Below are 26,174 nucleotides of genomic sequence, written 5' to 3' on the forward strand. Positions count from 1 at the left end.
TAAAAGTGTTTATTCTTGCGGCCTACGGACACACATCTAATGGCTAAATCGCGTACGTATTGTAGCGTAATCTAACCTTATAAATGTTAAATTAAGTGAGTTATAAGCAATGCTAGCTTTCACCGTTTTCGCTACCTTTGTAAAGATGTATTAGTAATATTTGACCACATGCGTATATCCAGTAGACATTAACGTGTTTGCACGGATGTTGCCTGTCGTGCCCCACTAATTTCATGTTTATCCCCCTTACGTTGTCTCAGGATAGTGGGTGCTGTTATGTCCTCGATCCCCAGCAGACTCAAACACCCACGCTGCAGGAAAAAGGACTATCCTAGTAGCACTTGCCTCACTCGCGTCTGACAGCCTATAAGCAGCCATAAAGCAACTGGACCCACAGGTTGACACTTCACAGAGGAGATTAGTAAATATAGGAATATGTCTGATGGAGGTGCTGAAAGCTGTGGTGGGACAGGGCAAAACGCAGAAGCGGAGAGTGAGCCCCCTCAACAAGTCCCGTCTCTACCGGCAGATGACAGCTTAGCTGTAGGACACGCGTCAGGGGACGGGGCCTCTCCAGTCGCCAAGCGGTCCAAAATGAGTGAAGAGGAATCGGACCTAGCAGAGTATGCAGAGCCTCACACAACGCATGAAGAAATACCTGGGCACCCAGGCATGCAACAGGATCACTCCACCTTAGCACAAAGTAGAGTACTTGGACTCATGAGAATGATTAGACATTAGCTTAAAATCATTCAATTAAATAGCACATGTGAAACCTTTTATTCTATGCACAGGTGAACCGCCTGACGGTCATAAAGGGAATGAGTTGCCTGTCGGTGTCGATGGTGAAGAAGGAAGCCACCAGAATGGAGCTCATGAGGCAAAGGCAGAGGAGGAACACAGTTCAAATGGATCTGCAGACAGCCCAGTTGAAGGGCATCAGTAAGTGGAGGAAGTACAGTAATTACAATAGGTTTTAATTAGTCAGAATAAGCACCAGTCTTATAATTCTTGTAAGAGAGTGTACTAAGTGCAAAATCAGTGTACATAATATCAAACTAAGTATCAAACTATTATAAAGGTGTTTGACCATGCCAGTGATATAGGTCATAGGCTAGATGCATTAAATGCTTGTTTCAAGCTCTAAATTAAGTAAAGTAAGTAAGTAAATTAAGTTATTACTTCAGTAGTTTACTATCCACAGATCTGAAGCGTTGGATCAACATCTAAAATTTGATTCATAATACATGAATACTTATTTTTTTATTGATTGCTAAAATTTGATGTGACTTTGTACCCCCCTGGTCCAGTTGTCGAACCTACAAAACCACTCAAGTTTAGTGTGGTTTTTTTTTTGGTTTCCTCCTTTATTTTACATAGTGTTGAGTTGAGTCTCCCACCCATCTTCATCACAAATCCAGCAACAGCCCAGCCTTAATATATGTTTGATATTTAAACCAGCTAAGACAATTATCTATTTTAAAGAGCTTCTTAACTTGACAGTAGTATTAACCTGTAGGGCGTGAACTGTAATTAGCAATCAGCATGAGTACCAGTAGATACTGGCGACTCTGCCAAAATCCCCAATTTCCTTTTGAAGTCTTGTGCAAATTTTTATTGTGCATTATCTAAATCAACTAAACCAAGAGCTGTATTGGTTTGATATTTCCTTCAAACAAAGACAAATGTTTGGTTATATTAAATTTTGAAACCCACACCATTTTCCATTTTTGTTGTATTCAAGAACATGTCTTTATCTCTGTCTTACCTCCAGGCTTGGCTTAGACTTTACCCAGAGCCCTCAGATGCTGACTGGTTCTTGGACTGAGTACTCCACCATAACAGAGAATTACCTTAAAGGCTGCAAATGGTAAAACAACAATCCATTATGAATCAGGTTTTGAACATAAATCTTAAATGTATTGTTAGTCATTTTTTGTTAATTATATGGTAATACAGCATTACATTTTATAATGATGAAGTCCTCTATTTATACTATATATGATGATAAAAGATGTGTATATATATATATATACATACATATAATTCCTTGCTGTAACTACTGCTGAAACAAACCTGATCACCTGTTGTTTACAACAATACGTTTAACACATCCCCCTACTTTTTCCCCTTCCTCCCTCCTCTCCTTACTCAGGGCCCCTGATGGTTCCTGTATCCTGACCAACAGTGCAGACAATGTGCTCCGTGTGTACAACCTCCCTCCAGAGATTTACAGCTATAACTGGGACCTGCTTCCTGAGATGGTAAGCACAGATAACAGCTGTGCCTAGTTCACAGAGGCACAGAGGAAAGGATCTAGGGAAACTTACCAAAAACATGGCCAAAATCAATAGATACATGAAATCCCACTGCAACTAGTTCTTCTAGACACCACGTAGGTCATGGTAACTTTAGTCTGGTCTACATAAAATGCTTTTTACCGTCTGGGTTTGTATCATGGGCATTCAGTTCAGTTTAATTAAGTCTCAGATAAATCACCTGCTATTTTGCGTCTGTAGAGTTGGTATGAATGTGAACTAGCATTTGATAACGACATTTAATCATGACTACGTTGAATTCAGTTACATGATGTTGAATAAGGGTTGAGCCTCCCAATAGGTTTGTGTTCTGCACAGTTATAGATAAAATACAAAATCTTTCAGTAGACTGAAGACGGGGGCTTTAGGGAATGTATTACTGAATATTAAACCATTAGATTAAACAAGCAATTTGCCTTTTTGGTTCTGGGAAATGTCAAGTGGCTGGCCAATCTTGTAATTGTATTATAGGCTGGTAGATGGGGATTGCTGAATTGCTGAAAGTAATTGAAATATAATCCATTTTATTTCATTACATAGATCTAACAGTCTCTGCAAAAAGGGCTAAAACGTAGGTTTGATTGCTCTGTTTCTCATATTGTGCCAGAGGATTTTGATAGTAAATTTCACCACAAGGAAAAGTGAAAGTAGCTGGCTGTTTTTAATTACCCGCATCAGCACGGGTAGAGCCCATACGGTACCTGAACACCCGCTTTTCTGTTGTTCTGTGGCAGAGCCCAGTGCTAAGGATGGCTGAGGGAGACACCATCTACGACTACTGCTGGTATCCCAAAATGAACTCTCTGGACCCGGACACATGCTTGTGAGTTGAACTTTAGCATTGCCAGACTATTCCCCAAGTCTCGGCTCCTAACAGGTGGATAAATGAGACATTTAAAGTTCACTAAAGGTCACGCTGCCAGGTGGTAAATGATTTTACACAGAAATAGTACCACGTTGTTTATGGAGGCGGGTGTCAGTCAGTGATTGGTGTTTTTAATCTTGAATGGTTAGACTAGACAAGGGAGGGGGGGTTGTTTTGGTCTGTGCTTGAGTCTGTCTAATAGACAGTAATAGATATTGTTGTGTGATTGTGACTCAGCCTTAGATCCCTGTGGTATTTGCTCTAGTTGTGGGAGCCAGCTGCAAGCAAGGAGAGAAGCCGTAAAAGTCTTCTGATATGTCTCATTATAAGTGAAGAGTTGGCGTTAGCCTCGCCTGCGTCTGCCTCTGTCGCCATCCGCGCCGCTGTTTGAGGTCCATGGTGCTTTTCAGCATGATTGAACACACTAACAGCACTCCTGAGCCCAGACGACACCTAAGGGCCCCGCGGTTCCCTGACTTGGGGCTTTTCTTTTCATCTTGTTCTCGTTTTGTTGCCGCGCGGGTGCAGGCGCGTTGTCCTGCAGGCTTTTAAAATGCGGTAATTATGACATCACTGCAACTGCGCGCTGTGAAGCGGAGCCAACATCAGTAACAACGAGCCGTCACAGCGGAGAATGCAGATCGTCTGAGGGGAGAGGGGTAGGGCTGTGCTAATGAGCGGAGGTCAAGTTGCCAACAGTTTTCACTGTGTATACCCCCTGCGCCCATCATCCTCCAGTTACAGCCTCCACCCTCTGACAGATCTTTCTGATCAAGGCTCAGCTTGGCACCACATCACCCCAACACCAGACAGCCTTCACTGAATAAGAGGAGGGGGTGGGAAGGTTAGGAGCTGGATATCTAAAGATGAGAGTTCTGTAAACACCAAAACGATCAACAAATGACTCGTGGAACGGGAACCACTTGAGAGTCCTTGTGCATATCTGCCAAACTTGTGCAAAGACCTGTCTGTCATGAAAATGAGGAAGCCGGTAGGAGCTGACAGCAGATACGTTTTGTGTTCCTCAGATCACTACCATGTATCAGAGAGAAGGTCCTGCAGGGCACAGACAGGTGGCTCAGAGGCTTGTCGGCCCAAATAAAAGGTTACGTTAATCGTTATTAAACACATCTATAGAAAGCCAGATTAAGTACCTTTCTGTACCTTTCTGTTTTTCTCTCCACACATGCCCCCATTTTGTGTCCCGTTTCTTCCCCTGTGCTTCTTAAGCTCTCCATCTGCCAAAAGCCGTGTGTTGTTGATGCCCCTCCTGTAGGGAGGGAATAAGGGCCCCTGTTATGGCTCGGTTAAGTTGTACGTAGTTCTAGGCATCGCTCCAAGATAGCAGCAGTCTAGCATTATAATTGGGCATTTCCCTGCTCTGGAATAAAGCTGCGGCTCACGGGGGCCATAGCAGAACACGGCAGCAGTGGTAGGGGCTAATTTCCTTTGTCTAATTGAGCTGCAGTGATGTTTCGGCATTTGTTCAGCGTCCAGTAATTAGAGTTAAAAAGGCATGGCTCAGTCTTTGGCACTCATTTGAATCAATAAGAATTTGCTCTGGTCTCGCCTCCATGAAGCGGCACAGCACAGGGCTCGATTAGTTAAGATCTATTCAGGTGGATGTGGTGTAGTAGACCAGATACAAAACAAAAGCAGGGGGTTTGGTCGCACACAGTGTATATCTAAGCTGCCTAATTCATTTAACTCTGTATCCTTGGAGACAACTTTTCATTCATTGGCTACACACTATCTCGGCCCTGGTTAATTTCTAGCTTTAGCCTTGAAGGATAATAAAGATGAACCCCCTGTGGTGTCAGTCGTTCCCTTATCCTCCTCACACTTTAATCTTCCCTCTCGCTACTCTTGTGCAGCCTAGCCAGCAGTAGCCGTGACAACCCCGTCCACTTGTGGGATGCATTCTGCGGGGAGGTGCGAGCCAGTTTCCGACCCTACAATCACCTGGATGAGCTGACGGCTGCTCACTCCCTCTGCTTCTCACCCGACGGCACGCAGCTGTACTGCGGCTTTGACAAAACTGTGAGGGTCTTTTACACGGAGCGTCCTGGAAGAGACTGTGAGCAACGACCCACTGTAGGTCAGTTAACATCTGTACATGCAACTTAAAGCACCCTTGTAATTTTGTTATTTACCCGATTAGTTGCAACTCGTGCATTTCACACTGAAAGAGGGTTATTTAATATAACCTTCTAGTGTTTAACATTTTAGTATGTAATTGTAAATGCTGTGAAAATGATAGAAATGTTTTGTGCAGGACGAAAAGAAAATATGAATTATAACGTAAACAAAAGCTGTCATCTTGCGAAATCTAAACCTCATTATGAGACAAAGAAAAGACCAAGGACACAGTGGAACAGGTTGTGTGTTATCAGTTGATTGTTGCTTGGTGCGCTGCTGTTGTCTGTCGCACCTCCTTGAAGTATCAAGTCTCCTTGAACAAACCAGTACCCAGAGTTGTTATCGTTAATCACAGCAAAATGTTTGTCATGGTTTTCTCATCTGTTTCTCATAAACCAAACAAGTTTCTGTCAGGTGGAAATTGTCTTTGCAAAATAGGACTTAATTAGGGTTTTTATTCCATTCATACAACAGGATGAAGGGTTACTGTTTAGGTGAGAAGAATAAAAGCTGCTAATACGTGGAATGCCTGAAAGTATGGGCTTTTTAACAAGGTAACAACCAAGGTTTAACCGCAATCCTGAAAGTTCCATAAGTTGCACCACTAGATCACTGCCATCTATGGTTTCGTGTGTGTTTGGCTCCTCCAGCCCTGCTTGTTAAATTATAACGGTAAATTATTAAAAAATGCATGGTTAATATCAAACGCATGTTATGTGATACACGTGGACTGTGCCAAAGTCTCTTTTCATTGTTGGACGTGCTAAAAGCTTTTTGAGTCCGAGAAAGGAGGAGAATGATTTGGAAAGGAACACAGCATAAAACAAACCAGATGATCTGGACTTGAGTTTGTGTGCGCATTGTTGACAGATGTTTTCCTCTTAGACACACAATCTGGAATCTAGGAAAAGCCGAACATTCCAACTTCGACTTGAAATGATTGAGATTTGTGTGTCAACATTTCGTAATCTGGAAGCGGTGCCAAATGCCACTCTGTTGTCTCCACTGCAGCGAAGAAGCAGGGCCAAAGTGGCATCATCTCCTGCTTTGGCTTCAGTCCTTGCCAGTCTGTTTACGCCTGTGGCTCCTACTCTCGCTGCGCTGGCCTCTACTCCTGCCAAGATGGCACCCTGCTGGCCCTGCTGCCGACCCGACATCACGGAGGCCTCACCCATCTGCTCTTCTCCCCCGACGGCAACTACCTGTACACTGGAGGGCGCAAGGTGAGCACATGCGCGCACACACACACACACACACACACACACACACACACGGATGCCTGAGCCTGCACATGCACATGCACATGCACGCCGGTAATAATGCTGCCTATTTGATGTGTTCCTGTTGGCTAAGGGAGCAAGAAAGTGTTGATACACTTGAGACTTGAGCAATTGTGTTGTGTGATATTGTGTTGCTTTTCATAAACTGTATTGATTTTTATTTATTTACATGCAATGATTTGTATTACAGTGGTTCACTTGTTGCGTTTAAACCCCAGCCAGATGGTACTTCATGCCACTAAAAAACAAATCAATATGAAACTGTTCTTATAACCCAGCATATTGGGTTCTATTGTGATGTGCATCCGATTCTGGCGAACACTCTGCTGTTGGCAACAATTTGATCCTCATCCTTTCTCATTTCTATGCAAAACTGATCAAAGTGGGGAATATCTCATAGCCTGTGTTTTTTGTGTTCAGGATGCAGAGATCCTTTGTTGGGACTTGAGAGAACCCGGCAAAGTTGTGTTTTCACTTAAGCGGAATGTGGCCACAAACCAGCGCATCTACTTTGACCTGGACCTGTAAGTATACTTCACTAATCAGAGTCACAGTCACACCACAGCAGATTAAACCGTGGCAAAATTTTACCATAGAATCGACACAACGTGGATAATGTATCTGACTGAAATTCTGCCAGTTCGTCTGCTTCCCGACTTGTGCAGATGTTTTCTGTAAATGCTTGTCCTTTCCCTGTGATATTCGGGCAGTTGTTTTATCGTCCTCTCGTGTTTCATTCTGTTCGTGTAGGTCAGGCAAGTACCTGCTGAGCGGCAACACGGAGGGAGTGGTGTCAGTGTGGGACATCCAGACAGTTCCTCCTGATAGTGACGAGGAGCTACTCCAGCCTCTGCTCAGCTTCCAGGCCCACTGGGACTGCACTAATGGTATAAGGTATGATAAAACCCCTCGTAGGCAGATGGTAGATGTTTATTGAATAATTAATTTAAAAATTCCTTTGTAGACAAAGGAAAATATGAGATTGACTGATTGATAGAAACTATATTTGTCCGCGGTTACATTTTGCCGGGGGCTGAGCAGTAATTAATAAATCTTTTATGAAGGTAGAAACTCCCCACAATTTAATGAAACGGTCGCAAACCGTTTAAATCTTTTGGAAACATTATATCCACCATGGGCACAAACAAACAGGATAACAACTGTGAAAAATAAAGCGAAAGTAGGCAATCATTAAAGGGACTGTGTGGTTGGTTTTCTGTTTGATTGTCCCCCTCTGTTGTGCTGTCAAGATCTTCCATTTATATCACACAAACACAATCATCTAGATAAGACGGGAAGCAGCTTCCAGGCTTCATGCTGTAAATATTGCCCTACATTCATTATTACTGCTTTGTGAGAGCACAGCTGTTACTACAGCCTCTGTGGGCAATTATGATAAATTTTGTACTCCTCAGTTGCCAAGGATATATTCTGGTAATTTAATGTTTTACTGCCTTTTCTATAACGGAACGTTACTGAGGAGCTTATATTAAAACCGTCGCACAAGTCTATCATGTGTAGTGGGTTTGAATGAGCAGCTCTTTGCTACTACTGTACAATAACCCATATTTTCTAAACTTCCTTCTCCGCAGTATTCATCCCTTCATGCCACTGCTGGCGAGCTCCAGCGGGCAGCGGCAGTTCCCATCGCCTGCCGACGGTGAGGGTGACTCGGCCTCCGAAAGCGAGGGCGGTGAAGCCGTCACGACAGCGCCGGACAGGCAGGACAACACCCTGAGTCTGTGGTGGGCCGGACCACTGGGCCCCGTCGCAGAGGAGAACCAGGAGCAGCAGCCGGCAGCGGTGGAATCCTGAGGCTCTTCTGACACAGACTGAGTTACACCTGCCGAGTTCGGTTTAGTGGTGTAGACATAAGGATATGATGTCCTGAAGTGCTACATCATTTGTTTACATTTTAAACAACCCTACTCAGGTGGTACCATCCAAACAGACAGTTTTTAAGATCACCTGCAAGGTAGTAACTTTTATATAAACCATTCTGTGCAGTGGGACTATGGCCAGACTTGGTTATTACCAGAGTGCAACACAGATGATGATGATTTTGTGTTTGGTAACCTGATGCCAAACAGATTTTTTTACTTCTCAAAGCATACCTGGTGTGTGTAAAAATGCTGCCCACACATTTCTAACTGCTGTACTTGTATAAAGTACCTTTTGTTTCCTTTTGTAAACTGAGGAAACCCCGTTCACCTTCTTTTTTTTTTTTAATTTAAGGACACACCAAACCGTGTTTGTCTGTGTATCCTCACTAAATGTATATTTTTCTATAGCCATGTTGTTAGGTTGGTTGAATGTCTACCCTGTGAGCAGCTCGCTTCATTACCACCCTCTCATCATGATCTGTGACGCTCTTAGCATGTGGAAAATGGAAAAACCCTTTTCTCCCCTACAGACTTTTCTCAGAATACATTTGTAAGTGTTGAAATGGGGGCATAAACACATTGTATTTAAAACCGTGCATATTCATTTTGCTGCAGGGAGGTTTTTCTTGTGCTTGCTTGGCTGTCAGTGAGCTGTGCTTTGTTTGTGTAGTGTTTCTCTGCAGGTTGGTTCAACACACTACCAAAGCCTTATATTTTTATACTGATAGTTTGTTGATTATGAAGCCCCTCTTAGTTCAGATCTCATTTAGACTGAAGAGCTATTACACAAATGTGTGCTCCAGCAGGAAGCATTAGTCCCCAGATAGATGGCAGTGTCTGCAACAGGTGGCCTTCTGGTGCTTCTCTTCAAGCTGGAGTGAATTAAAAACAGATCTGTTCGCAGACTTCCAGTCTTTCTCATTTTCTGACTTTCTGTTAAAGGCAGTTCAGAGTTGGAAGCCCTGTAATAAATCCCTGATGAATGTGAGATGATGTTACACTCGAGTCAAGAGGCAGCTCTTAAAAGCTGAAAGGACTATTGGCTTTCACTTATGAGATGGAAACTATTCATAGCTTTCACCTTTCTCACACATCTTCCATATGAATGCACACACACTCATGTATTTGATTGTATGAAACCACAGGGGCACGCTGAGCAGAGAGCCAAGTTGGAGAGCCGTGCTGTTGTGTTGTGCGCGTTGCCTAGCAACCGCCTCCGCCTAGGGAGAGCAAAGTAGGTAGAAAGACGACAAGAAGAGAAATTGGGGGCAGTCAAAGAAAAAAAAAAAGCCAAGCAAGAGTAATAAATAATCCAGTGGTGTAGCGGTAGCCTCGTGTTTGATCAGAGTGTGTGTGGTGATGAGTGCGATGCAGATTATCACGTCTGAGTGGCAGAAAGTGGTTACGTGCAAGACGGCCTGTTGACGTTGATGAGGTAGGTCATGGTGTGCGATGTAGTGTGGACAATCACCAGTAAGTGCCACACGCTTCTATATAGTCAATTGAGCTTTGTCGTGTCGGCTTATTGAATGCAGAACCTGTCAGATCAAACAGGATGTAGCTGCAATAAACGTTAGACGTCTAATTACAATTTATTTTACTATATGTGAATTTCAAGGTGCTGTTATTAAAATTCTGATATTAGCAGACAGAAATGTGCGTTAAATCAACGCGGATCATTTTTACCAGCTGTGCAAACGCTGTCAGCTCTGCAAAACTCTTTAGCACCTTTTGGGTCATTGTTTGCATTTGACTTCACAGAACCAGTGTTGGGCACTAGACAAATGATTTCAGCAGACAAGTCGTATTAAAACAAGGCGAACCCTGGAAACCACAAAGAATAGACACAAGTAAGCGAATTGGAGCTTGTGAAAATGGAGGCAAAGCTAGAACGACTTTGGAACTAGCGGACAATTAAAGGCTATTCAATGTAAATTAAATTTTAATTATTTTGCGAGTTATTATTTTATTATTATTATTATTATATTATTATTATATTTATTCTTGAGATCTCAGCGTTTCAAAGCGATTGCTGTGTGTTGCGCTGCCCTCTAGTGGCCAGAATGTAAAGATCGCAACTCTAACGGTTGAATTAATCTATTTTACGCTTCAGTAAACGTACGATTGTGATTTTTTTCGCGTGTGACATCGGTCCATCACATCCCGGTGATAACCGGCCTCGCCCACTCAAGACGCCAAGCCGTGTTTTCGCTACAAAGCCCGGCCGCGGCTTCGTTAGCGCGTTCAACTTTCATTCTCTTGAAGTTCATCCCTGCCAAGACCGAAATTCAACATCTGTCATCTTTAACAGCATGTGTCATAGAAAGTGGTCACACAGACGCGGCCATTATCGCGTTCCCAAGGTGGCCGCAGCGTAGTCCTTCCACTTGCGCGGTTAATGAGCCAATCCACGTTGAGTGTTTTGTGTTTTCCGCGCCGCGCGCCTCCATTTTCGCTGCATCCTGAGTGTCTCCATGGCCTCGCGTAAGTGCCTGCCATTAGTCCGGCGCACGCTCGCAAACCCAACAGGCCCGGCGCTCATCACCAGCGAGTGCGCGGAATAGTAAGTAATGGGATCTTGATATTAAGAAAGACATTTGAAAACAATTATTCAAATGGCCGTGTGCCTGTTGAATCTCCTAATCCCACCGTGAAGCACTCAGGCAAACACTCAGCATGTGACCCGGGCTGAATTAACACGGAGGCAAAGAGGCTCTGAAGCCGGAGATGCTAAAACGTCTCGACTGCTCTCGGGTTTGTCACTCTCCCGCCGCCTTTGAAAGGAAAAGGCTTTTAGAACATGAGGCAGAAGGAGCAGATTTCCTGTAGCTTTTAGGGCTTGTCATACATGGCATTTGTGGAAATGTCAAAGGGAGCGCTCCTTTATCTCGCCGCTGCTTTGAATGTGTTTGGCAGGCGTTTAGCGCGGGGCTTGGCTCTGACCTGCTCGTGTCGGTACATCTTTATAGATTAGGTGCCGCGAACGCCTCCCGCTCCACAGCTCGGGCGTTTTTAGGAGTCGTCCCCATCACATATTTTAAGAAAAGCATCACGTTTGACCTTGACCTCGACCTCGTGTGCCGTGACCTTGAAGCGTCTCGTGCCCGCTAGCCGCACGTAGCCTTGCGCGGGCGTTGGGCTATCGCTAAATCAAGTCGCCGTCCGGGTCATCAGCTTATTTTGGACACTAAGAGGAGTGAGGATTATCTTCCCGTGTTAAATCCCAGGTTTTAAAACGGTTTGACCCCAGAGCAGCAAAAGGTCGAAGACGCGTACGACGGCTTTAAAGATAATTCCAGCAATTTAGTATTGCACTTTGATAAAGTGCAGGGACCGGCTCCGGCGGTCAAATGGATGCGGCGCGCTGTGATGGAGCACACTGGATTCTGCACCCGATGCACCTGTGTGGGTCGAGTCGAGCAGCGCTTCCAGCAAACTGCGCGTCGCCTCAACCCGATTCCAGTCACGACAGTGGAACGCTGGGAATATTGAAATGCGTCTCGATTGCTGGAATTAAGCATCTTTCCTCAACGCCGCACTCGATGCTAATAGTTTGTCCAAATAGCTCGTTAATTCAAACTGCTGGCTTCTGACTGGAATGAACAGGGGAGCTCATATTTCTAATAAAGTAGCTCCTGGTTTCTCCTCTGCGCATCTGGTGCAGTGAGGTGATGAATGCAGGACGTCTCCTCGCAGCGTAACATCACAGTGACGCCGGGGGCGCGGCTGCAATCTGTTGCTCAGTTTGCTCGTGTGAGGTTTCTTAATTATTAAAGGCGTCGGGCTGAGGTCTGGTACATGCGCCCCTCGTCTCCTCAGACGCTCTCTTCTGAGGCCGTCGTCTGGTGAGAATGTGGGGATCGCGCGCTGTGGCGACAATGAGCTCCGCCATTAGCATCGGGCCTGGTTCTGAAGAGTGTGGTTAAAGCGCGACTCTTAAAAATATCAAACACCTCACCGCAACACCGCGTTTTCTGCTCATTACACTTGGGCCGGTGTGAAGTTCACGCAACTCCAGCTTTTACTTCCACGAAGCCCGAGTCTGTGGGGATATTTTTACTAGTCCCCACCAACCCATTTCATCAGCCGCCAAAATAGCTGCGTTCCTATGAACACATCCCATTTCCATTCCAAAAGGCTGCGCCGATGATTGACACGTCCTTGTTCTCTGGTTTACATTAGATGTGGAAATAATTGGCACCTACATCCCTTCACATGTTCCGCAGCCAAGAAAGCGAAGCACCAGAGGTTTCATTTCACTGGGGCCTATTCGCTCCAGATGTGGCAGCGCACTCTGCATTATCCACACGAAAGAGCTGCAAAGATTAATGCCGAGTAAAGACGTGTCACGTCGTCATCTTCCACCGTCGCCGACATGCAGCTCGGCGTTGATATTTCTCTCACGGAGGAGGATCATCTTAAGACGTGTGCCTGCACGTGCCTCCGCCATCGCTCTGCCCTTCACCCCGTCCCCCTCTCATCATCCCGTCCTCTCCACGCGCTCCCTCTGGCGATTTCTCCGCGGCCGGTTGTCGCGCGGGCGCGCCCATCGAAGCGCATTAAGCAGCCGACAGATTGGACATGATCTCGGCGGTTTAGTGTTTGCGAGGCGTCGCGTCCGTAAATGCACTTTGGGGGTAAACGTGGAACAATAGAGGCTAAACGCACCCCCTCCTTGGCTCCAGACCGCCTGAGTGATCCTTGAACCTGCAGGTGAGCACACCTGTTGCCGCCTGGGCCCCCCGGGCGCAGATGGAGCGCTGGGTTCGGTCAGAGGAGCGCTGCGAGGGGCCGAGGAGACAGATGGACGGGGAAATTAGGAGCAAGGAGGCGCTGCGTTGATGAGATGAAAAGAGTATGTAGTAAAATCCAGAGTAGAGAGATGTGTAGTGGGTGAGAACACGCAGGCGAGGCCTCCCTCCTATTTACATGTACATGATTCTGTCCGTTCAGCTCCAGTTGTTCCTCTTTATGATACAAAACGACAGTAGCAACATGTGGTTTTATTTGGTTCCTGTGATAATTGTTGGTTCCACACGTCAACAGCAACGTGCTCAACAGCAGATCCTCATTTTTTTAAACATCGGGACTTGAGGTCGATGACGTTGATCCAGTCCCAGTGGATCCGATCCAAGAGACGAGCACGGATTTAAAAGCTGAGGCTTGTGTCGACAGATGTCAGTGAGACGTTCACTGACATCTAATGTGTTTGTGTTTCCCTCCGCTGCGTTATGTCAGCACACGTCTGCTTACGTGCAGTAGCACGAACCAACTCAAAGCCGAGAACGTTCACGTTCATTACGTTGGTTTAATCTCCAAACAGATCATCAGGCTGTGCAGCTTTAAGGTTAACGCGATTTCCAGGCGGCGACTTGAATCTGGGCTGAGACTCAGGACTACGTTCGTCGCTCCGTACGTGTGATCCGCGCATCGCACGACGTCTCACCTCTTCTCCTTTAATCCTCCCTCACTGCGCCGCAGAAAGCGCGTGCGCGCGAGGAGCAGGGGACCGATGCCGACGGATGAAGCCGCGCAGCAGAGATCTATCAGCTGCGAGGAGCGTGCGGGGCTCGGCGCCGCCCTCGGTCTGAACGGCATTCCCATCAGGGTGCTCGCTCCCCCGTCTGAGGCCTGTGTGCCGCCGCGGGTGCCAGCACGCGGGCGCGCGCGTGCACGCCTCAGTCCTCGATCCCATCCCCTCGTGCTCCACGCGTGGCGTCGGCCGCACGCTTAGAGGAGTAGCTCACGGCCACGTCTACACATGCGGCGTGAAAGTGATGCTCGCGCTCGGCTTTGTGTAAATGTTCCTGTGCACGTGTGCGCGGCGTGTATTTATAGTACCGTGCGCGTGCGCGTGCACGTGCGCGCGCTGAAGCCCGGCAGCTGCAGCAGACTGGAGCCGGAGTCACCGGGGAGATGATGCGGTCACGGAGAAGAGTTGAAGGTCAGCGGCGTGAACACACACACACACACACACACACACACACACACACACACACACACACACACACACACACACTCCTGAGCTCCTCTCACGCGTCAGCCGGCAGCACACGTAGGTGGCATCCCATAGCTGCCGTTTAAGAACTGAGTCATCTCCCAACGCAGCCGGCGTTCCCACACACACGTTCCCAGACGGAGCAGAGGGCTGGTTTCTCGAGCCAGCTCCACCTCTGAACTGCTGCAGCCTCTAAACCGGCCTGACTTCCTCCGCTGCATTTAGCCCCGTCATCTGCCCTGCCAAGGTTTCCAGAGGTCAGTGCCACACAAACAGCTCCGTCTCTTCTGTTCCTCCGCTCCCTCCGCCCGCCTCTGCAAAATCTTCATATTTGCTTCACGTTTGGATCCCGTAACCTGCAATTGCGGCTCGTATCGAGGGCGCGCTGTAATTTTGCATTGAAGAGGAGAACGTGTGCGCTTTTGTCCCGCGTGCAGCTCCGCGGCCCCGGACGCCCGGACGCCCGCTCTGCCGCGGTGCCCTTGAGCATGGCGCTGGAGCTCTGCCTGCTGCTCCTGCAGCCGCGATGCTGCTAATTTGTTTTCCCTCGTCTCACTTTCATTTCATGTCTCTCCCTGGCTGTGCGGGAGCAGCAGGAGGTACCGATGGTGCATCCAGCCTCTGCCTCCTTTGTTGTTTTTAAGTCAAATATTTTCAGTGAGGAATATCAAAGCCCGCTCCCCCTCTTTGTTTCTGTATCCGTATCTATAGCTGTATAGCTATAGCTAACGACGGGTCTCCACACTGAAGCACGGCAGGCAGAGCCCAGAGTCAGGGCCTCTGAAGAGGATGACGCTCCCTGATAGAAATGTCATGGCCGTATTCTTTGGACGGTGCAGCTGCAGGGTCAAACGCATGCAGCTCCTGACTTCTGGACTCCAGCTATTTAGCAGCACAACTGCATGAAGGTGGGCTGCTCAGAGAGATGATTGAAAGCGGAGTGATGAAAAACATCAAAGGGCGGAGTGTGGGATATCCCAGCGTTTATGGCTCAAGCTCCAAATACGCCGGATCCTACATTTCCCATAGTCCAATTCACAAACTATTGCTAATGCTGGATTCGTGGGGTTTGAATCGGAGCGAAAGTCTTCCAACTTTCCCACTTCTGGAGGCGTTACTTTTGGAAACTTGGAATTTCCAACAGTCGGCGGACAAACTGGAGTTTGACGCTTCCTGTAAGTTTGATTTATGATGTGGAAGCAAAAAAAAAAAAAACACCCATTCGTTGTTTCGGTGAGTAAAAACGGAAGCAACAGTTCCTTTCACGCCCTGACGCCGTCTCAGTCATGATCTCCATCTACCACATGGGGGCAATGCAGCCACAGGTTTGACAGCCCGCCCTCCCTCGCGCGCACCAGCGTGCACGCGCGCTCGTGGCAGCGCATCGGTGAATCAGTGTCAGCGTTCTGGCGACCGGGGGGCCCCAGTGTAAACACTGGTGTGTGTGGCCCTCCAGCGGGGCCTGTCGCCCCGCTCGTCCTGCACTTCATCAAGCTGAAGGGCTCACTTTGAAGTCTAGGTGCTGGATGCTGGACTCTGCCCCTGTTCTGTCATCAGAAGGACGCAGAGAGAGAGATCCTTTCACGCAGACTGTTTAGTCTGAGCTGCAGACGGATGAGGTGAATCCACTGTGATGGTCACGTGACATTGTTTTCCCTAAATATATAACTTTCTCAGAGGTTCACTCTGCACGTGCGCATTAAGCACCCCCCCCACTCGTATGGAACGCGTGGGCCTTTCACGGGCCGGATTGTGGCGCATGTCACCTCTAACAAACCCCCGAACACGCCGCCGTGACATCTGCGCGATAACCTCCCGGTTCCAGCGGCGCGCTGTCGGCTGCGCTTCTCCGTCGACGCGCTGAGGGCGCTCGTGCTCTTCCGTCGCGGCTTTGAACCGAGGAGGGCGCGCGTTGGTGAGCGTCTAGAGAGCGGCTGCAGCCGGCGGTGGGGGGGGGGGGGGTTCTTCTTCGCCCGTTTGAAAGGAAGCAGAATAGAGCGCCGGGGAGTCCAGCAGTCCGAGTCGGGGGGCCGCTGAAACTCAGACGGGAGGAGGGGAGAGGAGGTGCTGAAAGGGACTCGATACCGCCCCCCCGTCCGCAAAAAAAAAAAAAAGCCTGGAAGAATTGCGCTCCGCCAGTGCGCCCTGCCTGCCAGTCGGAGGATGGGGATTTTTTTCCATTCATACGCGTCCCCTTTTCCCCTCCTCCTTCTCTCAAACCAGCCAGTCGCTCTGTCAATGCGCTGCGAGCATTAGGACGAGTCAAACCAGTGGGATTTTTGCGCCCGAGAGACGGATGCGATAACGCACGAAGCGCTTCCCCCCCCCCCTGACCGAGAGGCAACGCGTCCGGCTCTCCACAAGATGCGCCGCATCAGATAGACGTCGATTTCCAACAGGAACCGCTGCTCCCAACTCGCGTCTTATTTTTTATTACTCCACAAGTTTCCCGTCGGCCTTTGTGCGACGTTATGAGAGCGGGGATGATTTTCGGGCTCTTGGGTTTGTTTCTCTCTCAGTTTTCCTGAACTGACCTCTTGGATTTATCGAAATATTCGGATCCCGTTTCCTTTTGTATTTCTGCAGCGAGCTACGGGATTTGCGGATTTACAGCGTGCGCGCATTTTCCAAAGAGGAGAATAAGGATTGTACAGCACATGGACTGAGCCCACCGTGCATCAGTGGGTCTTCATGAGGATGGAGCTGTGGACACGAGTGGCATCTTGCACACTGTAAACGCATTGGCCCGATCGCACTCATTTCCTTCCAACAAAGTGACATTTCTTCTCGGCTCCGGTCTGATATGTTGGGAGGTAGATCTTCTTGCGGGAAAACAAGGTAATGGGAGAGAAATCACACAGAGTCGGTGCAGAGAACAAGGGAACATTGTTCGGAATAAGACAATTAGGGCGCAGCGAAAGGCAACAGAAATAGCTCCTGGGTGGCGATAAATTTCTGAAAATTCGACTGAGTGGAGTTATATCTAAGCTGAGCGCCGCCGCGTTGGAAGGAGGAGGACTAATGACAAATTAATGGGAAAGTCATGGGATTGGCACTGAAATAGTACGAGCGTGGACGCGCAGAAAACCCGTCGCTTTCGGAGCCGCAGACGCACGGGATTGAACAAGTTCCCCCCCGGTGCGTTTTCGGGGTTTGATTGAGTCCAGTTCGCCTCGTTTCGGATCCATGCGGTTACACAGAGCAGGCTCTCGCCTCACACTTTGACTGCCTGTCTGCCCAGAGCCCGCTCGGCTGTGGTCGCACATCCATTGTTTTGAGAGTGTCGTCGCAAGAGCGTCGAAAACGTAGAAATCCCCCCGGGTTCTTTTTTTAAATGGGGCCTCACATGATGCTGGGTGTCAGGGTTGAGATGGCGTGTCGACGAGGTGGGAATGGTTTGGGAATCCTGCTGGTATTCTTACTGGATTTACTGGGGACGACGGCCAGCAACATGGAGCCCATCTACTGGAATTCCCTGAACGAAAGGTAAGAATAGTTTTCGTTCGCAGACCTTTTGATTTTTTGTTCTTCCTTTTTTACTGCTTGGACTAATTGCAGGTTGGGTCTTGAAAGTTCGACCCACGCAGCGAGACAGACGCAATCGAATAATTGGTTTAATTGCACGTTCGGGGAGCGAAATGCAACTCGACGCTGGGAAGAGCGGATTTGGGCAACAGTTACGAACGAATGCAAATAAGCGTGAGAGCACCGCCGAGTGCTTTGTAGTAACGCAACCTGACGCACAAACACCGTAAAGTTCAGCGGAGGCAGGAGGGCGCAGGCCCAGCGCGCACGCGCTCGCTCCGAGGGCATTAGGGCTTTTATGGAGGTTTCTATTTACCCCCCTTTAGTCACACTCTCTTCCCAAAATGACATAATTCAATCGTTATTGTTGATAGCGCGAGCTCAATATAAACAGTGTAATCTGATCGAGGCAGGAGCGGCTCGAACCTGCTGCACAGCTGTTTCGAATTGGTCACCCTCGCGCCGACGGACGTGTCGCGATAATCCAGCTGCGGTGCCGCTCGTTGGTGAAGTCCCCGGAAGCTGCCGCGTGGGGATAATAAAGACGCGCGCGCGCGCGCGCGCGTGCGCACTCTCTAATTGCTGTCGCTGGATGACCTTGATTAGAGTCCAGGCCGCGGCCCACAGGCCAGACCCCCCCCCCCCCCCCCCCCCCCCCCTCACCCCCCTCTCTCTCCGGCCGTGCTCATTTGCATTTGCTGGCTCCTCTGGAGAAGGTGTCAGGCATTAGCTGAGGAAATGTCATTTTAAACACCTCTCGGCCGCTTGGCCTTAACGAGCGACACCGCTTTCCTCACACCTCTGCCAATTTCCCCGTGTCTGAATAGACACCCAGGGCCGAGAGAGGGGCTGGAGAGTAAGAGAAAGGCCTGTATGGAGGCGGAGGGTGTCGGGGGGGGGGGGGGGGGGGGGGGGGGGGTATAAGACACAGGGCTTCAACTCTGCAAATCCTTGACTACGTTTCTTTACGCAAACTGGAACGAATGATCTTTTGGAGCCTGATAAATAGGCCATCAAACCACGAGCTTGAGGGAACGCGGCTCTAGAAATAGCTCTCGTTTCTTGCACCTTCGCTCACATTACTCACTGCGCGGCGCTTTAAAACAACCGGAGGAGCCGATCGGGCTTCATCGGGGCGGCTTCGCTGCTCTCGCCGTCCGCGGCTCCCGCCCGTGCCGGGGGCCGTGTGAGAGACTAACAGGTTTTTAATGCGTCGTGTGCTGGAGGCTACGGCCTGCCCGGTTTCTCCCCTCTCCACAGATGTGACTGTGCCCCCCCCCCCCCTGCTGTGGGGCCAGCCGTGAAGCCCTTAATGAGGGCTTTTTGTCAGCGCTGGGTGGACTCGCCCAACGGGGAGTACGGTTGGACACGGGGGGGTGCTTTTCACGGGGACGACGGCGGCTCCAGCTTTTGAGGTCTTACAGGTGATTCCGCGCCATTGTCTCCTAATGGAGTTTAGTGCGAGGTGGGTGTCAGGGCTTAGCGAATCGGCCCGGTTGGCAATTAGAGGGGTGGTGGCTTCGACGCCAGGCTCCATAGTCATTTCCCCAGATTTGCTCACTCATATATTCAAAATACAAAGCCTATTGTATACTATGAAGCTTATTCGTGAAGCTCACTATTCATAGTTAATCAGCTTAGTCATTCCTCCAGTTTATTTTTTGGCCCCTTTACGCACTTGCATGTACTTGTTTCTCCTCGCTCGCAGGCCGCTCGCTGCTTTGGTTTCAGCCGCCTCGGGGCTAAATAGTTTTGGGCTGAAATATGTTAAGGGCCCGAGCTCGTCCAAATAGGTAGCGTGTCCCAAGGACGAGGCCCCGAGCAAACGCGCATCTGGTTTGTAGGTCTGAAATGGGGCGAAACGCAGGCCGAGGCAGTGTGTGTGTGTGTGTGTGTGTGTGTGTGTGTGTGTGTGTGTGTGTGTGTGTGTGTGTGTGTGTGTGTGTGTGTCAGGTGCAGGAGCCCATGTATGTCTCACATCTTGTCTGTGTAGCAAATGGGCTGTCACGTTGTTAACCTCCAGACCTCTGCTGGATGCTCGGCTTTGAAGTTCAGACTGTCCACCTGCAGCTCCCCTCTCCCCCGCTTCGCCTCCCACCTTTCTTTCCGCCTCTGCGAGCACTCTGCGGCTCCCTCTCCCCCCCCCCCCCCCCCTTTCTCACCCCTCCCTCCCCCGTCGCTCCTATATTCCTGCGCTCCAGTCTGCGGCGGCTTCCTCTTTCCCCTCCTTCCTCCTGTCACTTTCCGTCTGTCTCTATCTGTGCCTCGCTCTGACCAGACGTAGCAAATTGGAAACATGTGTCACATCCAGCCACTAATTATGGCGCCGCAGCCGCCGCTGATGCACCCGGAGATGTGTTAGGAGTGACAGAGGTGAGGAGGAAGAGACGGAGGCGCGTGGACGGTACCGGCAGATGCAGCTACTCAGACCCAGACATCTGATTAATTCCCGGCACAAGTCATAAACAAAGCCACGTTACAGTAGAATCGGCTAGAAAAATGCTTACAGTCATCAAGCGCCGCCTCCACCCTTGCATCGACCGCCCCATCGGTGGAAATTACTGCAGCCTGACAAACAGAAAGCAGACAGAGGTGCACAGGGAGGAATATAAACACAGACAGGTGCCGGGAGGTGAAAGAGAAACAGAGGGAGCCGTATGGGAAAGCAGAGCGGGAGTGGAGACAGTCCTAACCCCACGTAAATCAATAGCAGTTAAGACTCAAGTGCCAATACAGGTTCTGCTCGAGGAAGAGGGAACTGAACCAGAACGATCACCTTGGGAAGAAGCTCCCCCCCCCACAGGACTCACATTGTCCTTATCTCAGCATCTTCTATTATCGGCCTTACACGGCCAAGCTAATGAAAGATCGAATGCTACATTAATGCTGGAGTGGAGTGGAGTGGGCGCCGTGGAGGCAGCGACCCACTGTCACAGCGGCGGAAACGCGCCCGCGGAGGAAAAACGCCAGTTCACGGGGGACAGAGCGCCGCCTCCGTCACCGCTCCGAACGCAGCATATGGACTTTTGTAGTTTTTGGCTCTTGAACCAGTTTGACTCGAGCGTGTGTTCTTGAGCTCAAAACCTCTCCGTCGCCCCTCCCCCTGCTCCCGACACCCCCCCCCCCCCCCACCTCATACTTTGGTAATCAACTGTAGATTATTGTAAACGGCTGCCGAGTGTGGGCGTCTCCTCGCGCCGACGCTTGCGGTGACTTGTAATACAACTATTCCCCCTAAAGATCCACATTAAAATTTAATCCCCCCCTTTCCCGTTTCTCAATAATTCATTAATCGCCGGCTAATTGGCGCTGGATAAAAGACGAGCTGGTAGAGCGGGCTGTGGAGCGGGGGGGGGGGGCATTCTGGGACAGCGGAGTGGAGTCCGTGTTAGTGGGTCAGAGCGGGTGTCGTATCAGAGCGGCAGCAGCTCAGCACCTGTTTATTGATTGCCGTTGTGTTTGGATCCCCACGCCCGGTTTCACCTGAACCGTACGTCCCCCCCTCATGAATAACGCATGAGCTGATGGAGGCGATCCTGGTCCCAGCGCGTGAGCCCACACACGTCCTCAGGCCGAACGATTAGGGAACGTCCACGTGCAGCTTCTCCGCTTTATCATCGAGGCAAAAGAAGGAATGCAGGAAAGAATATGAACCATATTGTTTGAGCCGCCTGTGAAGGCTGCAGCCCCCCCCCCCAATGCTCCCCCCAACCCGCGTCTTCGTCCTCCCTCCCTAGTGAGAAAGAGGAGTGTGTGTAAGTTTACGAGCTGAGAGCAACAGGAGCTGTGAAGAGAAGTTTCAGCTGATGTGGCAGAATGGAAAGGCCCGTGGAAGGAGGGAGGCACACACACACACACACACACACACACACACACACACACACACACACACACACACACACACACGCAGGCTCGCAGCTGCACTGTTAAAAGCCAGACATGAGAACAGACAGATCTATTCTGCACAGATGTCTCCCCACACGTTCCCCTCTCTGTTGGACACGCGTGTAAAAGAGTGTGGTCCTCGTGTTTCTCCTCCGCTGCGTTTGCAAGTGAGCATTGAACACACACTGCTACCGCTGCGTGTGGACGGTGAACACAGGAGGGCAGATGTGCGCACACACACACACACACACACACACACACACACACACACACACACACACACACACACACAAGCACACACTCTCAGGGAGAGGTGAGGAAATTGGCAGGCGTCACGGGTTGTTGTTCCACTCGGAATTCATTCATTATTTTATCACTCGATTATAAGTTTATTTGGCAGGAGCCGCGCGCATTCATCAACATCATAACAGCTATAAAGCGGCGTTGTAAATATGCTGGGGTTAGCTAAAGAACTAATTTACTTCCCCAGTCCCCTGGGCTTTAGAAGTGACTTTGGGATTTTGGTAATTGTTAAAAGTGCTGATGATTACGACGAAGGAGATTAAAGGCGTGTGGATGGATCCCGACGTCGGAACGCGTGCAGAAACGCGCGGCCTCTCGCCCCCCCTCGCTTCCCGGGAACGCGGGCTGGTGCGTTTGGGCGCATGATGGCGGCGGTGACAGTAATCCAGGCTGTGAGGGGCCGCATGTGTCCCAGCATCGCTGGGCAGATCGCCCTCGGTGGCTGAACCCAGAGCCCCACAGCAAAGGCAGCCAACACACACACTGGGCCCTCATTAGCTTGCTTCACAGCACACACCGCCTAAGCAGGATCATCCAATCCTCCTGGCAGCGTTCGGACCGGACCGGGTCAATCCCCCTTCCCCCCGGTTGCAAACTGGCGTGGTGGGAAGCCAGTAAGAAAGTGTGTGTGGACTTCTGAGGCCGGGGGAGTGTGTAGAACAGGTCTGACCTCTGTCGCGCCGCTCGCTCGTCCCACCTGCCTCCACTTCCCCAGCGTTCGCCTCCTTCCCCTCCTTCTCGTCCTCCTCTGTCATCCCTCCATCTTCGCTTTCCTCAGCTGCTCGGTTTTGTTTACGCTGACAGTCCTCAGACTCTCTGCTCCCACGTTGGGTTGGGACCGTATTGCAGCAGCTACTGTGGGTTTGCTTCATTCCAGATAAACGGGAACGCAGCGGGGAGTTGACGCTGTTGTCATTTCAAATATGTGTGTGTGTATGTGTGTGTGTGCAGTTTGCAAGGGAGGATGTGCAGGCTTGTGTTTGTTTGTGCCATGAATACTAAACTTTGTGTTAAGATCTCTAAGCTCCACTCCGATCTGTGCTTGCCCTTGCGCTGCAGAAAGTCCTCTAATCTAAGTATTATTAGGTATAATTGAGTCCTAAAGTGCCATTGTAACGAGATCATTTTGTTTAAACCATGTAATCCGTCGACGGCCGGTGCCTCAAATGAAGTCGGAATCATTTTGGCTCCTGTGTAGCAGCGTACGACATCTACAAGCTTAAGGTTCGATTGTTGTCGTGATTCTGACTGTTGTCGTGTGCGATTGTTGTTTTCGTACCCGCCGTGTCTTCAAGCGGCATCGAGGCCGACGTGTCGCTGACGCGCGCCTGAAAAGCAGCACAACACAAAATCGAACATTCCGTCCTCCTCCGACTTTGCCAGACTCGATCGCGTCCGAGCGTGCGTCCCATCACTTTCATCAGCGCTAATGCTCCATCACTCCCCTCTCGTTCGCCGCCGGGGGACGTGGGACGGCGCCTTGATTGGACGCAGGCCCGGCGTAGTTTCGTAGCCGAACGCTAAAGAGCGAGTGTCGGCACAAGAGAGACAAATGAGCGGCCTCGGCGGTGGACAGCTGTGCCTCGTCACGGCCGAAGTTTTGGCAAACGTCTGGGAGCGATGCGAGCAAGAGGGCAGAAATAGAAGAAGTGGTTGTTGTCAGGGTTGAGATGGGGGGGGGGGGGGGGTTGGGGGGGGGGGGGGGGGGGGGGGGGGGGGGGGGGGGGGGGGGGGAGCAGCCACACGACGGGCAACAAAGAGCATGAGAGGCGGCGGGTTCGATGAGAGGGAGACGGATGGTTTGGGAGCGCGGCCCGGCTCTGACGGGAGCGCCGGCTGACGTGACGCGGCCCAGACAGGGAGGCTGACTGATGAGCTACAGGTCACCGCCATGACGGGCCGCTTCCTGCTCGCGTACAAGCGCGGCGCCCCCTCATTCCTCATTACTGACACGTCCCATAATATTTATCCCTGCGAAGTCCACCATGAAACCTGGTAAGCCTTAAAGGAATTCATTGACTTTATGGGCAGAGTAAGCGCTTTGATCAACTTAGCGTGGAGCGATTAAGGAACTGGCAGCTCAACCCCCCCCCCCCCCCCCCCCCCTTTATTTACCACACTTCTTATGATCAGACGAGTCGCTGCAAACACACAACTTCACACGCACAACCCCGGACTCGCACGGCCAGAGATGATGCCAAATGTGTTGATAGACTTAATTTGCCAAAAGGTGAATCAATTTCTTGGAACGGAAGCCCTGCTGTCCCAGCGTGTGATCAATACTCGAAGTTCAGCGCACGCCGGGGTGAAGGGATGTCATTTACATTTACCGGTGAACCATTCTGTCTCCGCCAGAGACACAAGAGAGCAAATTCGCTTCAGCCTTTAAACCCTTCTGAATGCACATAAAGTGCTATAGCACATAGTTCTACATAAAGTCAACTAACACTCTGGTCTATTGAGGCTGTAGTCAAATGGGGTCTGTGACTCGTCTTTGATGGATTACATCCTGCGAGGTTGTTTGTCTTTCTCTTTGATTCAGTGAAACGCTCTCAACAACCTGACATTCGCCGGGACGCTTCCCTTTCATTGTGCTGCATTGTAGCTGAAGTGGAACGCAATCTCGCTAAGTTGTGTCAGGAAAATAACACAAGTGCGCCGTCAAACGACGGAACGGACCCAGAAATGCGAGGCGCGCCGCCGCTAGCTGCCTTTGTAAGTGATGAAGTGGCTACAGGTGGAGTTTTCTTTAAATATCCTATTTTACATTTATATTTTTGGCGTGAGAAGCTGTTATCCGGAGATTTGCAAAAGTAAGCATCCATGAATCACCCTGCCTGCAAGGGGCCGGCTAACAAAGCAGACCCGCTACTCTCCGCTCATCTGCGCCGTGATGCATGGCTTTTATTTGTGTGGGGGGCTTTGGGGTGGGTGTGGATCCTCTGGCTGCTGCAGCAGACGCTTGGTCTCTTGTGTGGGAGATGTGAAGACCTGTTACTCCAAAGCATCTTAGCATTAAGATAATCTTTGCCCACTGACTTACAATGGGTCAGAGATGAGCCTCATACTAAGAGGCTTTGCTGGGGAACCCTGTCCCGATCTGCCTCTGTCGCAATAGCATCTCGAACCTTGGGTCGCTAATAAACGGGCCCATTTATGGGCCCGCTCCTCTGCGCCCGATCTTTCGTAACATTCTCCGAGCCGAACTCTCGCCACCTTGATTATTTTTCCAGGCTCTGACGCTTTTTTTGTCAGATACTTGAAAGCGTGCGTGCGTGGGTGCGTATGTGTGTGCGCGCACGTTTGCATAGTTCTAATTAGGAGTTAAAAGCCTGTTAAGTGAGCGTAGTCCATCTGGCTTTGGCATTAGACCATTGTTGTTATAGTCTATGGGGAAACTGACCTTGGCTCGCAGTGCGGGGAAAATCATGCTCCATTTCCTTGGTCCTGCATTAAATATAATTGAAGGAGGATTGATGTTAGAAACGCAAGATTAAGATGGAAATGTAGGATTAAGATGAATTCTTCAGTGTTTAATGCAGAGGCTCGGTCTTCGTGTGAGCGGCCACTTAAAGGCTGTCGGCGTATCTCTGCAGAGATCACGCCGAGATGGAAGGCAGCATATGGCAAGTGTTTCCTTTTTAATTGCTTTTATATTATGGAAAATTCTCACTTGCAGTTGAGAAAAGCCAACTTTCTTGCAAAGGTTTTATATTTAGATTTAGCATGTCCTAAGAGTAAAAAATGAAAGAAATGATTTAAAGAATAAATTAATTTTCTTGGCTCATTATGAGCTGGAGCCGAGAGGGGATAATCTTCGTTAGTTATCCTGACACTCAAAGTACCTATATCTCAGTAATTAGTACATTATCTTTTATTAATCATAAAGACAACCCTGTATGTATAGATAATACCTACAGATGTACATACACACATACAAACCCTCTTTACTGGTTTTAGCCTGAAGCAACATTTTTG

General features: G+C 49.5%; 2 protein-coding genes across 2 annotated transcripts in view; both read left to right on the top strand.

Annotated features, from left to right (window-relative positions):
• The first annotated feature begins 435 nt into the window (after positions 1 to 435).
• On the top strand, positions 436 to 9,521 carry wrap53 (WD repeat containing, antisense to TP53). Its single transcript, XM_055502401.1, has 10 exons — positions 436 to 703; positions 765 to 942; positions 1,775 to 1,870; positions 2,156 to 2,264; positions 3,053 to 3,141; positions 5,058 to 5,281; positions 6,334 to 6,545; positions 7,023 to 7,126; positions 7,353 to 7,496; positions 8,195 to 9,521. The coding sequence occupies exons 1-10, from the start codon at positions 436 to 438 to the stop codon at positions 8,415 to 8,417; spliced, it is 1,647 nt and encodes a 548-aa protein (XP_055358376.1). The 3' UTR covers positions 8,418 to 9,521.
• A 7,018-nt stretch (positions 9,522 to 16,539) lies between these two features.
• The window catches only part of efnb3b (ephrin-B3b), a 66,276-nt gene continuing 56,641 nt past the window's right edge, over positions 16,540 to 26,174 (top strand). Inside the window, exon 1 of the mRNA XM_029169501.3 lies at positions 16,540 to 17,969. Within this exon, the coding sequence (XP_029025334.1) occupies positions 17,818 to 17,969 (152 nt within the window). The 5' untranslated portion in view covers positions 16,540 to 17,817. The remainder of the gene's footprint in view (positions 17,970 to 26,174) is intronic.

The sequence above is a fragment of the Betta splendens genome, chromosome 2, assembly GCF_900634795.4.
Source record: "Betta splendens chromosome 2, fBetSpl5.4, whole genome shotgun sequence".
Classification (NCBI taxonomy): Eukaryota; Metazoa; Chordata; class Actinopteri; order Anabantiformes; family Osphronemidae; genus Betta; species Betta splendens.